Source organism: Chaetodon trifascialis, chromosome 10 (genome assembly GCF_039877785.1).
Source record: "Chaetodon trifascialis isolate fChaTrf1 chromosome 10, fChaTrf1.hap1, whole genome shotgun sequence".
NCBI lineage: Eukaryota > Metazoa > Chordata > Actinopteri > Chaetodontiformes > Chaetodontidae > Chaetodon > Chaetodon trifascialis.
The window spans coordinates 7,681,039-7,694,854 of record NC_092065.1 but is presented as its reverse complement, the minus strand read 5'-3'; the positions used below and the strand labels follow the sequence as shown (position 1 = coordinate 7,694,854).

At 40.6% G+C, this 13,816-nt stretch overlaps 2 protein-coding genes across 3 annotated transcripts; both read right to left on the bottom strand.

The window, feature by feature from the left end:
• Nucleotides 1–205: 205 nt before the first annotated feature.
• LOC139337883 (glucoside xylosyltransferase 1-like) lies at nucleotides 206–8,606 on the bottom strand. 2 transcript variants are annotated; one of them, XM_070972709.1, is made up of 8 exons: nucleotides 8,238–8,570; nucleotides 7,504–7,596; nucleotides 6,539–6,722; nucleotides 6,049–6,180; nucleotides 5,709–5,960; nucleotides 5,031–5,154; nucleotides 4,679–4,851; nucleotides 206–1,565 (listed from the first exon to the last, which is right to left on the bottom strand). In XM_070972709.1, the coding sequence occupies exons 1-8, from the start codon at nucleotides 8,447–8,449 to the stop codon at nucleotides 1,404–1,406; spliced, it is 1,332 nt and encodes a 443-aa protein (XP_070828810.1). In that variant the 5' UTR covers nucleotides 8,450–8,570; the 3' UTR covers nucleotides 206–1,403. The 2 variants fall into 2 exon arrangements, with proteins under 2 accessions (XP_070828810.1, XP_070828811.1); XM_070972710.1 differs by lacking the exon at nucleotides 7,504–7,596 and having other exon boundaries at nucleotides 8,238–8,606.
• Nucleotides 8,607–9,037: 431 nt separating this feature from the next.
• LOC139338200 (YY1-associated factor 2-like) lies at nucleotides 9,038–12,865 on the bottom strand. Its single transcript, XM_070973186.1, has 4 exons — nucleotides 12,721–12,865; nucleotides 12,296–12,421; nucleotides 10,547–10,699; nucleotides 9,038–10,440 (listed from the first exon to the last, which is right to left on the bottom strand). Exons 1-4 carry the CDS (start codon nucleotides 12,744–12,746, stop codon nucleotides 10,200–10,202), a joined length of 546 nt encoding a protein of 181 aa, XP_070829287.1. The 5' UTR covers nucleotides 12,747–12,865; the 3' UTR covers nucleotides 9,038–10,199.
• Nucleotides 12,866–13,816: the final 951 nt, after the last annotated feature.

Genomic DNA, 13,816 nt, shown 5'->3' with positions numbered 1-13,816 from the left:
CTTTCTGAAGTCTTCATGCTCACACATTAATTTCCTATTTTCAGCTTGCTGCAGCCTTCTAGAACATGGCTCATGCTCTGTCTTTATGTGGAGTGAGTGGGCAACAAGTGCAGTTTGTGCAAAGTGGTTAAGATGGCTGATGAAAAAGACTCAGTAAGAATGGAAAATAAAGTGTATGAAACTGAGAACCAGACACTCCCAATCAAACCTTAAAATTTCACTGCAGCAGAATTTATTCGCTTCACACTTCATTGTTATAATTCCTTCATTTTTTGGGCAATACTTTTAGGCGTTCTTGTAATATAAAGTATATTTTCAGCTCAATTGACTAAATTCAACCTGATCTCAAACATACATATTTTAGAGAAATTACATTACACACTGCATCATTAGAAATGCTTATTAATAAAATATTTATTTCCCAATTCATTTGATATACATTTGAATGTCCAGGTTGGCATTTAAAAAAACCTTAAAATCAGAGATATGACTTTGTGCTGTCACAAACCTCAATTTCTCAAATCAATAGTGCAAATATTTTATAAACCTGTCTCGGAGCAGACCTCACGATGGTTGCTGGCTTGTATGAAAATTAACTGTTCCCTATAACATCGTTCCAGTTAGAGGAAGGCGTACTGGTGAAGTGACTCAGAAGACTTACATGCTAGCACAATGTACAGTAAACAAGGCTTTGAAACCTCCTGCGCCACAGCACATGAAATGATATCCTCATGTTACATTAAGGTAGACATCAAAAGTGTTTCCTGTCCAACAATAAATACTGATCAGACTTATTAGTTTAAGGTATCTTAATGAGCATTTGTTTTGTTCAATAAGAACATGGATGATTCCTGTATGACTAACAAGCACCTGAATATAACAACAATCCTTTATAATATACTGCAGTGACAGGAAACTAGTAAAAGCCTGAATGCAACATTATATTAAAACAACTATAATAAAAGGCTCTCCATAAGAACAGCGTATTGAAGTACCGTGCTCTGTTTTTTTTTCCAGAAAGACCTTGGAAATTTGTACAAAATGATTGCAGGTTCTTTCTCATTACTAAAAATAATACAACCTGATTGTCTGGACTACAGTAAGTGTCCTTCTCGTCCGCTATGTAATCCAAAATCTCTACAGGGCAAAGTGGACTCAGTGCATTTTTCACCACCGGTTGTGTGTTCATTGGACAGACATGCAAAAATATTGGCTTCACTTAAAAATAAAAAATATAACCTGTTCCACAGATTACAGCCTTGATAGGCAGTTTGTGAACAGACGGAGGTTCGATGTTGACCAGAGTCTGTTTGTCTTCCAGCTCATTGTCTCCACAGGAGTGTCTTAAATCCAAGTCACCAATCAGACAGTAATCATGAAATGATATTAGAGTGCTGTCCTAATCATCTTCTCTGTGTGGCATCTTGTTGAGCAGACATGATGCTCTGTTGTAACTTCTTGGTAAACAGGTGGCTGGCTCTTCCACAGTAGCTATTTGTGGTGGTCTGTAGCGACGCCTCCAGCGGCCGAAGCAGCGAGGCCTCCATGTTCTCACCAAACGGGTACTGTGATGAAGAGAAGAACGTGCAGGTGTTTCTAAGATCAGAATAAATATCAGATTTCATTACAGCTTTGCAAATCCACGGTGATGCGTCTCTGGTGGTTGTGCTCACTTTAATTTCAGCTCTCCTCCTGCTCCTGACATGACTCAAGAAAGACTCAAAGCATGCTTTTTAAAATCAAGCAGCAGTGTGTGTTTTTATGCCTGTTGCCTCCTGTCACAGCCCTGATGGGGCGATAGGAACTGCATTCAAATCACACACATTAAGTGCCACATTTATCACTGTCAGTTTAAGACAATAACATTCTGCATTTGATTCCTATCTGTCAATTCGGAGCGTGTTTGGCCGATGAATATCTATTACCACAACTATACAAGAATGGGTTCAGTAAGGCGTGACAGCATTGGTGAAAGCAACAGCTGCAGCATTCCAGATATGCTTCATTATTTTATGCTTTTGTGTCACAAAATGAACAGCAAAGACAAAACTTCCTGCTCTTCAGCCAGTTAGGATAAGCAGCCAAGTCTTTTGTCACATACAGTATGTAAATAAGCTCCAGACAGTGCCTAATGCAAGCCCTTTGTTTTTATTTTGAGGTGCACCATAATTTTACTGCTCTAGTAAATAATGAGAAATCACTATTTTACAGCATGTCATTTGACTCCAGTTTGGCCAAGCATTAGGTCACTCAAAGCGCACTTCCTTTATTATCTTTCATATACTGCAGCAGGCAATAAAGCACCATTAACAGCCTCCTATTGATTTTTATGTGGATGCTGCTGGTGCGTTGTCCACACAGCCATCATGATGGCTCAAACTTGCATCAGCACTAAAAATTTTACAACTCTTCTGTGGGCTTGGCAGGGTAATGGTAGTGCCCTTTATTGCAAGCTCCACTGCTGGCTGGGAGAGCCTGCCTTGGGAGTCGGGCTGACTAAGGAGCTCTTGGTGGGATGGAAATGAGAGTTTCCTCCAGAATTGCCTGCTCCAGGCTTTAGGATGCTGTCCTCAAAGGACTGAGTGGGAACAAAGTGGGAGGGGGCCTGAGGAGCTGGAGCAACAGGAAGCGCCGATAAAAGCTTCAACGAAATAAGCCTTATAACACCAAGGGATGAAATGCTTTCTTCTAATGAGCTAATTGTACTACAAAGATCTGTATCTTACATTTATCTGCTGAGCACAGGACACGTCTTATGCTTACTAATGACAAACCACAGCACTCCTCCACCTCCTAAAATCAGCTGGAGTCTGGTATGTGCCGCCCTGGATGCTGTATGTGTGTTTATGCTGTCGGAGAGACTGATAGATGCAAGAGGGCCGAGCGCCCCATAATGAAGCCTGCTCGTTTACCTAATGGCTGAGAACATTGCCCGCACTGATAGTGGCCAGGCTGGGCCCTGTGGCGGTAATGGATGGAGACCAGCTAATGAAGCTTCCCTTGCTCCCCCGATTGCTGCCTGTGTGTTGACCGGTGTGCTGAAATCAACAAGAGCAGATCGAAGGCGAGCCGCCAGCGCAGCAGCGAGAGAGCTCCCCGGCTGATACGTTTGCTCACTGATGAAGGATGTGTAGTGGACTTTTAAGCTCAAGAAGCTGATACGCATTTAGAGTAAATTCGACAGATGTCATACGTTTTTAGTCCAAGTTCTGTCTTCATTTCCGAATGCCAGCAATGCACTGGCAGTGCTCTGTAGGGTGTTATACCAACTTAAGGATGCTACAATTCTGATGTTGTTAAGATTTTACAGAAGGCATGAACGAACAGCCAGACCTGACCAGCTGTTCCAACAAAGTGAAATCAGGCCAAAGCACAAACCCAAAAGGGGGATATCAAAGGAGGAGGTTGGTGATTTTATGCTTTTCTTATTGTCTGCAAATCTAGCAAAAAGACCAAAACCAACAATAAATTGCTCCTCCTAACGAGAATTGTGCCCCAATTCTGACATATCTAAGTCCGCTACTGTTGGTCGTTGCTGTCCAAAAACTATTAAAAGCACATCAATGAGCAACACAATTGCACTGGCTGCCATGTTTCTTTGTTATGATGACCACGGACACTTTAGCGTATTTTGAGCCGGTCACACACATCCTGCTGCTGGAAATATGAACTAGAGCACCAAGTCCACAGCAGAAAATAGCCCGACGAATAGACTATTTACTCCTGCTTCAGTAGTATTTGCTAAACATTAACACTGTCCAGGTGTTGAGGACATTAATTAGTGTTTTGAAAGACTTTATGATTTCAGTGGAATGGACTCTGGGCTGGGTGCTGCGGACACGCTGGAGAAGTTTGACAGTGTTGAGGAACAGACTAATGCGTTGTTGCTTTTGGGCTCTATGAAGACTTTGTGAACAATAACAACTGTCCTTTACATAAGAATGTATATTTTTTATTGACTGTAACTTTGTTAGATTGGAAAGCAGTCCTACTCAGTAGTTACTCAGCATACACCTAAAGAGCTCAGTATGTAAACAGATTTATTTTTGTCAGTGGTTCTTGGCCATGGTAGTACTGACTGAGTTAAGAATAATCTTAAAGTTATCCTACAAATAATGATACTCATATACATCACCATGGAAATGTGTGAATGATGCCATAAGGTGCATCAACTCTGCAACACACTTCATGAATTTGAGCTTTTCTGCAGTGGTCAAAGCAGGGAGGAACTGATTTGTCCGGTTCAGGAGAGCTGAGACAGAATGACTGAAATGTTTAACAGACTATTGATTAAGCACTGGTGGACGGAAGCATCCATAAGAGAAAAGCAATGGCCTGGAGTGCCAATTGATAATGTAATGACTAATAAATGTTTCTCCAAATAGTCTGGTCCACTGACACAACGGCCCTCTAAAGAAACAGAGGCACCAGAAAGAAGTCTATAAAAATGATCAATCCTCACGAGAATAAACAAAGCCTTTCAAACATCCCATCAAGTCCAGGCTGTGTCTGGAACACCCTTGATAAAAACTGCATGATGAATAAATATAGCCAATTCTATTCAGAAACTTTTTGCAAGACAAACAACAAATAAAGAAAGAACCCTCAAGTTTTGTTTTGTTTTGTTTTTTTTAACTGTAAGGGCTCATAGAAACCACAGACTTCTGGTTAACTCTACCTTTTGGATGGCCTCGTAGACGGCTCGAAATGCTGGCTGCTTGTCATCATGGTAAACACCCCTATTACCATGGAGAATGAAGACACCTTCTTGTTCGGCCTGTTGACAGTTGCTGCCATAGATACAGTGGTCTGGACGGTAGTTCCACTGGCAGGGGAACACATACAGGCTTTCTGTAACACAGCATGAGACACCATGGCGTTGATCAAGACTATGAATAAAATAACAAACCCTAAAATATTTGTTGATTTGAAGTTAAATGCCAAAAACAACAAACATCTTTAGTGAACTGTGTTTGTATCATATGTAACACTTATGACAATAACAATGCTGTGCATGTGGGTGCACAAACCTGGGTTATGGTGAAATATGATATTAAGAAGGTCCTGGTCACCCCAGGTGATATTGAGCTTATACTTCTGGAGAAGAGGCATCAGAATTTCTTCCCACCGCAGCGCAACTGGAGTCATGTCATTCTAGAGGGAAAAATACAGAAATCAAGAGAGCAGTCATATCATCTTGCATCAGGAAACCATAGACCTGCAATTCTGGAAAATAAGCACTTTTGTCATCACTACACATCAGTTTAAAGAAACGGTTTAGACTCCGTTGAGTATGCCCATTGTGATGGTTTAGGAAGAATTACAAGAGTGACCTCAGCTGGTTAATCTTGGTGGTGCAGCCAGTCCTGAAGCCTCCTCCAGTATTCTCAAATGGTTTTAAATGTCTAATTTTCACACCTCTAGACACAAAGTTGTTACAGTAATACACACAACCTATCGACACTGGCCTGGCTCACATTAAATGTAAAGTTATGTTTGCATCAATGCTGAGTCATGCTTTTCTCAGAAACATTGCTGCTATCTGTAAAAAAAATTCAGAACTACACATAATAAAATTCGCTTTTTACATTTTGGATGCTTCACACCTGGCTTTTGTAGGTAGCACTTATCCATACAGTATATTTTCATGTCACAAAGACCATAACACACTGGTACATTAAACGGGCCACAAGTAGTAAAAAATTTACCTTAAAAGATTTCTCCCTGAGGCGCGTCATGTTCATGAGCATGACCCCTGAGTTGATGCCCGTCTTGCCGTAGTAAGGGTGGCGAGCAAAACGGTTGTACCAGCCAATGCGTGGCTCCTCATGCTCTGGAGCCATGGCAGCTAACTGGCTAGAATTGAAATTAGAGAGGAGGGCCCAGATGTCCTCTACCGGCTGCAGAAAAAGGATATCTGTGTCCACATAGAGCAAAGAATCCACCTCCTTCAGGATCAGCTGAAAAACAGAACACAAAAAACTTTTCAGATTTTTCAAATGTGTTATTGTTACAGGTTATGTGCCTGAAAGATGACTCTAGACCTACTGGCAGGAAAAGCCTCTGAGAGGCACAAGGTTTGAAGAGCTTCTTCCACTCCTTCACGTTGTCCTTGGGAAAAGTGATGGGGTAGAGGGTGAAGTTAAACTTGGTCTGAACTGTCCTGGGCCAGGAGTCCAGCTTTAGGAGAAGATAAGCACAAAGAAAAATTGCACCTCAACATTATCCACATGTAAGATTTAAACTTAAATTGTTCTTTCAGAAACGATGCACCTCAGCGTTTGGGCCAAAAGGTGACAACAACTGTGTAAAAAGGCTTTACTGTACAAACATTCATGCATGGAAATGCAAAACTTCTCTAACGTAGCTTGAGTTTACTTGTTTATTTTATGCAATGGTTGCAAGAATGCTTTCTTAATGTGATTCTGTATGTACCAGTTGACAATAGCAAAATAAATAATTTACAGAAACTGTGTACACCCAGAAAATGAATTCGCAGCTACACGAAAGCTCTGGTGTTGTTGGGAAAGACACTTACAGCATTTCTGAAGCTGTCATGTAGATCATCCTCAGCAAAGATGTAAAAGTGCAGAGGCTTTTTGCTGAAGAGAACAGCAGATTTCAGCATGTTGAGAGTCTCCTCTAGCCGGGGGCCACATGCCACCACAGCCAGGTGACTTCTCCAATCACTATGTTCCTTGACTGCAGAGCTTGACCTCTCTCTAAGAGCCAAGACAAGGTAAAATTAATCAGTAATCAACCCAGGATTTTATTCTTACAACAACATGGATACACTGACAGGTGCAGGAGAGAAAAAATAATGAAGATATCAGCAGGCTCAGCAGTCTGGTACTCAGCCCTAAAGGGTTGGAACTGTCATGAGGTTTAATGAAAAGATGTAGAAGAAGACAATCAGTCATGCTTTGTGCTGCCTACAAGCGCTCCTTATAAACTACTATTTTCAAGTTTGGAAATTATAAATATTACCACTTGGCCAATTTCAAATTATATCTCTGTACACATCATAGCATGGCAAGCCTCCATACACACACACACACACATATATATATATATATATACATCTGTTAATTTTGTTTAATCTGATGATGCCAACACATGTGCCAACTGTAGCAAGGCTGACTCAAGAAAACAATATGACCCCTGTAATCGTCCTCTGTTTATGACTGCATTACTGTTAGTAGGATCAGAGGTGAAAGAGGTCTATCAAAAGATATTGGCATGTCAATCAGTGAAGAGTAAACAGAGATTCAAGATTAAAATATGATATAAGATTACGCATTTCTTCACCACATTGATTCGGGAGAAGAGCTTGTACTCATCAAACTCAAGTGTGGTCATAAGGTGCACTGTGAAAGCAGCAACAGGCCCAGCATTTCCTCTGAGCTGTGCACCTGATTAGGAGATGAAAATTTAAAGTCGAAGTCTATTGATCGTTAAAGAACATTGATATCTGTTTACAGAGATGCACAAAATAAGCCATACCTAAGAGATGACTCCAATAAGCAGTTCACTCCACAAACATCAGCAGGCAGTCTCCAATATGGATTCCAGTAAGAAACTGCCAGTGATTTACACCTGACAGAATAAAAACATGATCTTTTGGATCCTCAACGTTAAATTACTCTTTTGGACAAGAGAACTGTATGTTTAGGGATTATGCTAGTTAGATCTGTCCTCAATTGCCTCCTAAAGTTAGTTGTTTAACAGGTGGCGGTCCTTTAAATCCAGTTAAAAGCTAATGAGGCACAGAATTAGTCTGCAGTAACGTTAACGTTAATGGTTAGCTAACGTTAATCAATTATCTATCTTATAGTAGCTAATAACATTAGCAATTTACCCATAACATCATAAACCATGGGTGTAAAGCAGTACAATTAAAACGCTGAATATACTATTACGTTATATTAGTATATGATGGTAAATTTATCTAGTTATGATTGATTTACTATCAGTTTGGTAACGTTAGCTAAAACAAACTAGGTGTAACGACTTAGCTTATGTGCCGTTAATATTAGTTTGATAGCATTAGCTGTAGCAAGTCAACCAACGTCTGAGAAGACATTATTGTGTATTTTCTTAGTCTAACCTAACAGCCGCAATAACTTTATAGCAACTTCAAATGTAGGTAGACCTAACTACTGTGCTAAATTAGTAATCTGCTCTCTAGTGAAATAAAATAAACGCTAGGTGACAGATTAGCTTGCTAGCTAAGGTACCTGTCAAGCCCTCCGCGGTCTCGAAGGCCTGCCAGTCCTGGCTTTTTCCTGAGAACGTCCCCGGTGTCGTGACTCTTCTCGGCTATCCCCTCTTCTTTCGGGTCCCAGTCGCCTCTGTTCTCCAAGGTGGAGGCTAGTTGATTGAACACGTAAAGTACTGAAAAGAGGGTGAGCGCCATGCACAGGAGAAATGCCTGAAGATAGCATCGCATTTTGCATTTCAAGTTATATGCGCTAACGGAACATTTTTGTTGATCTTCGCAAACATCTGATGCGCCACCAGCGAACTAATCCATCTCACAAATCAAGTCAGAGACTAAGCCGAAGAGCACAGTTGGTGTTTACAGTTTTCCGCTCCACCCACTTGTTACACGCGTGTTTCGTTTGATTTACCATCTGTCAGTACAGTGTGTGTGTGTGTGTGTGTGTGTGTGTGTGTGTGTGTGTGTGTGTGTGTGTGTGTGTGTGTGTGTGTGCAGCTACACAGTCAGATTAAATTTGGACACCACAGCCAGGTAGAGACCAATGACTCGGAGCTCGGCGCACGAGGACATGTCTCTCATAGTAAGTCACACAGGATGGACACACACGTCAAACACTGGCATACAGTTAAGTGACTCTTCACAGTAAGTCCCATCTTCAGGATTGGAGAGGTGGTGTACACAAGTAAATACCCCCATTAAAACCGCTACTGACAGAAGTACAAGCAGAAATAGTTTTAGATACACGTGGTATCAAAGTATCAGTGGATTACTGATGTGTCAGCAGCACTTTCATGCTGCAGCTGTTGGATTGTTGTTAATGCGTTTTATTTTATTTGTGATCACGTTTTGTTTGTAAAATGTCAATATGCAAAGTACCTGGCTGTGAAATACATTTAAAGGAGTAAAAAGCACAATACTCAAGTACCTCAAAGTTGTATGTACAGCACACGTAAATGTAATTAGTTACTTCCCACCACTGATTTGTAAGGAACATATTTCACCCACGCGGTACAGTGAAATGTGTACCACTCACTGTTTGACCTGAACCTACCACATGACTTAACACCAAGTCCGTTGCCTTTTCATGTCAGGCCATTGTGAAACATGTCATGATATGAAAAAAGACAATTTCAAAACAAACAACCTCTCCTCCACCCCCAAACCCTTTAACTACAGAAATGCTAAAGCAAATCACTGAATTGTTTTGTTGTCTTACAAACTGTTCCTGTCAATAATGAAAACTTAAAAACATACCCAAGTATCTACAACTTATTTTATTTAACATTACTTTACAATATAAACCATTCTATAGATTAAATCATGCTTAACTCTACCAAGTGAAGGAGAAGCAGAGTTAGAATAATTATTCAATATTTTTACTCAAATGTTAGACAGTAAAACAATTAATGGCATGAAATGAGAGCTGGATAAGGCCAGAAACCAAAAGTGTTATGATTCACTGATAATGGCAAAGTGGAAATAATGCTAAAAAATGTTATCATGAAAACAGGATGCCATTAAGTGCAAATAATGATAACAAAAGTCAAAGATAAATTACTACTCTGAGATGACTTCTTCATATTTTCTTTCGTAATGCATTATTTATTCTGCGCAGCAACGACCAACTGAGCGCGATGCTGAAGTAACACAGAGGTGTTAACACCAAAGTCGCCACAACATGTGGCACAGCTCCACCGACATCCGGGATTTAATGCTACAGTTCCTCTTTTCAGTTCGTCATGATAGATCTCACGGCAGCAGTTCCTTGAATTGAGCATACAGCAAACGTCCTGACTCCTGAATTCTTTACCATCATGGGAAGGCAGTGAAAAGTACAACTCCGAATGGAAGTGAATGCTATCTTATTGGCATTTATAGTATTATTAGGAAAAAACGTGCATGTTGAAGTTTAATCTCTGGTTGAGGCTGTAGAGAGAGAGTGCAGAAGAGCGGGTTGTGCAGACTGGAAGTGTGAAAGTTAGTGAATCTCTCCATTAACCGACGAGCCTTCACCGTGCGGCGAAGAGCACCTGGAGACCCCTCGTTCAGTGTTATCAGAGCTTGAGCCACTTTGGCTGTGTTGGTCTGCTGAGGCAGCACTCGTTGACGTGGACATGGGCTTGGCTTTCTCCTTAAAGTCTGTGATTATTACAGTCAAGTCTCCAACTGTGACCTCTAGATGCTGGGCGCTGCTCCTGTCTATGTTTTTTAACCTGGGCCTGGCGAGGAGACAACCAGAAACAAGATCTAGAAACTGTTTGGAGGATGCCAAATATTTCAGTGGTGACAAAGCCCAAAGAGCAGTGAATATGATGAAGTCATTACCTCAGCTTTTTATGGCTTTTCTTTTTCAGTGTTGGTTCTTTGTCACTCTTGTCTTTCTCTGATTTTTCTTTTTTCTCCTTTTTGGGGTTTGTGGGTGGTGCGAACTGCTGATTTACTTGCTGTGCAACCAGCTGAGAAACAGGCCGTGGTTTTCTGGAAGAGACAAAAAAAAAAGAAAGGTTACTGGCCTTATACTTACAGTATATCTGATGAACTGCATGCAGCAGGGGGTTTACAACAATAATTTAATATCAAACAAGATGCTAAATCTCCCAAATTCCCAAAAACTTTTACAAAAAGTTAAATGATAGATGTACAGTTTTTAAAGTCTATCTTAAAACAGTCGTGAGGTGCCCACACTGTATGTACACTGAAGCAGGTCTTGCTTATTGTAATCATTCCTCCTGGCCATGAAGAGACCCCTCCCTAATGCAATTCCAATGTAAGCAATGGGGGACAAAATCCACAGTCTTCATTCTGAGCAGAATACATTCTTCCATTTATCTAAAGTTAACATGAGGCTTCAGCAGAGTATCTTCCAAAGGCACAGCCTTTAAAGTGTAAACTGCCCTCTTTCTTATTCTCTGAGCAGCATTTCCTGGATGCAGTGGAGGTGTAGTTAGGGGGAATTTCACACTTTAAAGAGAGTAAGTTTGAAGGATCAGTGAGTCTTTTTAGTAGCAGCTTTCCTCTTTGTGTCACTGCTGCACCGCAGGAAACACAGCGAGGGAGTTCAGTAGTAAAGGACTTTTGAAGACACCCACTTGATATGATTAACTGAGATCACTGACACTTCATATTAACTTGAGAAACATTTTAGAGGGTTTTTTTTTTTGCACAGAAAGAGGACTTTGTATTTTAACTCCTCCATCTCTTTGATTGGAAGCACACAAGAAGGGATCTCCTCACGGCCAGTGTGAACAGCAGACATCATTACAGCGAGCAAACCTCTTTGAATGTTCTGATGTACACCTGACTACTACTTACTAGTACTACTTGAAAATGTGTGACACCATCCTATGAAATATGGTTCTGGCAGGTAGTTTAGAGCCAGCCTTAACAATTCTGACTGCTTCAAGAAACTGACACAAGCTTTTCTCCAGCACAAGTACTGCACAAACGGGAGGTAGACAACACATATGGCCACTACAAACCAGTATAAGCAACGATTGCTCATATTATCTAAAAAAAACCCATTTATTTATACCATCTTTTGCTGCCTGGTATGGTGTGTGAAGTATTTACTCTATTGTAGCCTCAATAATATAAAAGGGGTGGACAGCCTCAGTATAAAAGTTAACAGCTCATTAAACTCGAGTCCCTGCAACAAACATCAATTTAGACCAAAATTTTCAGTTTTTTTTTCATTCTGTTATCTGTTAATGTGTATTGTCTACATCCAAGGACCAGGAAGAAAAGTCCAGTGGGGAAATGCTTATTTTTCTTTCCCTGAAAAGTTGCTGAATTTGCTAAATTCCCAGCAGAAATACAGAGGACATGACCTCCATGTCCTCAGTGGCAGATATGTCCCTGACAACAAGCTACAAAATGTCCATGAAGTTGAATCAACAACAGAAACAGAACATTAACCCTTGATGAAGACAGGGTTTAATGCAGGACTGTTGTAACAGACAGTAGGTGTACCTAACAAACCTGCAACCAAGTCAACCTCCCAAATCAAGCCATGAATATTAAAATAATTCTGCAGTATTGTGACTGTTAAAAATGAACAACCACGGTTATTCTTACCGAGTTGATGTCCCCTTCCTGACATCGCACATCAGGCACTTGAACGCCTCAGCGCTGTTCCTGAACGTGCACACGCTACAGTCCCAGTACCCGTCGTCAGAGGACGGCTTGGATTGCCGCTTCGGCCTTCAGACAAAAACAAAACAAAAACACTGTGATAACGAGCCATTTTCTCCGCTTTCAAAGCAAACGTGTGACATAAAGATTACCAGAGCTTGAAAGACACGGCTGTGAAAGCCGTTTACTGCTCAGAAGTCAAACATTGTGGCACAGGGAGCTTTCAGTTTAGAGGCAGTTGCCCCGTATTAAAGCAGCAGCCAGCCGCCATGAACAGTTCAGCAAAACAGCTCCATCCATTGACCGAGCTCTCTGTTATCAAACGGCCCGATAAAGTCGTCATTTAAAGACACCGGCGACACTTTTACCTTGTGGGGCTCTTCTTGTCTCCCATTTGATGAAAACTTCGACTCACTGGAGTTGAAAAGGATCAATGTTACAGGTGAAAAAAAAAACGCATTTAGCAGCTACTCAGCTGTCGTGGAAACTCCTGTCGAAGGACGGTCACGTGACGCCGGTTCGCCCAATCACTTTTAATGTAATGACAACAGAGAGCAATAAAAGTGACACGGCGTGATGAAAGGCGCTTTGTAGCGTTCAGCGTGGTGCCAGTAAGGAGTGCGCATGGAGAGGGGTTTGAAAGAGGAGAGGGGACGTAAAACTGCACAAAAATGCTCTGTACCAATGTGTAAATGCTCAGGAGAAATTACTGATTCAGTGAACTGTATGCAGGATCAACTGACTGAGATCTGTGGGCTGATTCTTTTTGTTTGAAGACTTAAGTAAATGAATTTTGATGTAAATATGACACAAAAGGACGATTTTGAGATAGTGAATGCACCTGTGTATTTCTTTTTCATAAGATAGAAACTAAACTGTCACAGCAGCAAAGGGAGTACAATAACAGATGCACAGTAAGGCCACCCAATCTTAAAACTACAATACTGTCTTTATTAGGGGTATCTGTCTATGAAGAATGAAAAACAAAAATTAAAGGTACTAACTCACCATACATTAAACAAAACTACAAAGTGTATTGAAACACAAATAATCACGCACAAAGTGAGGAAATAATGACGTTCCAGTAAAGAATTCAAAACACAAAGTGTACGTCAATGATATTGGTGCGTCTTGGGTCGTGCAGATAGCAAATGTTACTTTATACCTCTGCTTTTCTACATTGTAGAGGCAAATATCGTACTTTTGATTCATGTTCACTTATTTTACGGCTACAGTTAGTTACATTAAGATTAAGAATAAGGCAACCTTAGCAACAATAATACTAATCAATGTTATTTAGTACATTTCCCAACAGTATAAAAATTGGTCAGAAATAGCTCTCCATTGACAACATTAAAATGCAGCTTAAAGTGCAACACAAATTATAACACTATCATGATATATATGCTGTCTAATGAGTACCTTTTGATTCCAATACTTTTATCTTGAAGTGAATATTTTTAA

Bases quoted from the DNA above. Each gene is read 5' to 3' on its own strand.
- LOC139337883 (XM_070972709.1), bottom strand. From the start codon at position 8,449: ATGCGATGCTATCTTCAGGCATTTCTCCTGTGCATGGCGCTCACCCTC. The intron at 6,723-7,503 runs GTATGGCTTATT...CTTGGCTCTTAG, and splicing joins TTATTGGAGTCATCTCTTAG to AGAGAGGTCAAGCTCTGCAG. The intron at 4,852-5,030 runs GTTTGTGCACCC...GCTGTGTTACAG, and splicing joins CATATTTCACCATAACCCAG to AAAGCCTGTATGTGTTCCCC.
- LOC139338200 (XM_070973186.1), bottom strand. From the start codon at position 12,746: ATGGGAGACAAGAAGAGCCCCACAAG. The intron at 10,700-12,295 runs GTAAGAATAACC...TGTCTCTTCCAG, and splicing joins AGGAAGGGGACATCAACTCG to AAAACCACGGCCTGTTTCTC. The intron at 10,441-10,546 runs GTAATGACTTCA...TCTCCTCGCCAG, and splicing joins AAAAGCCATAAAAAGCTGAG to GCCCAGGTTAAAAAACATAG.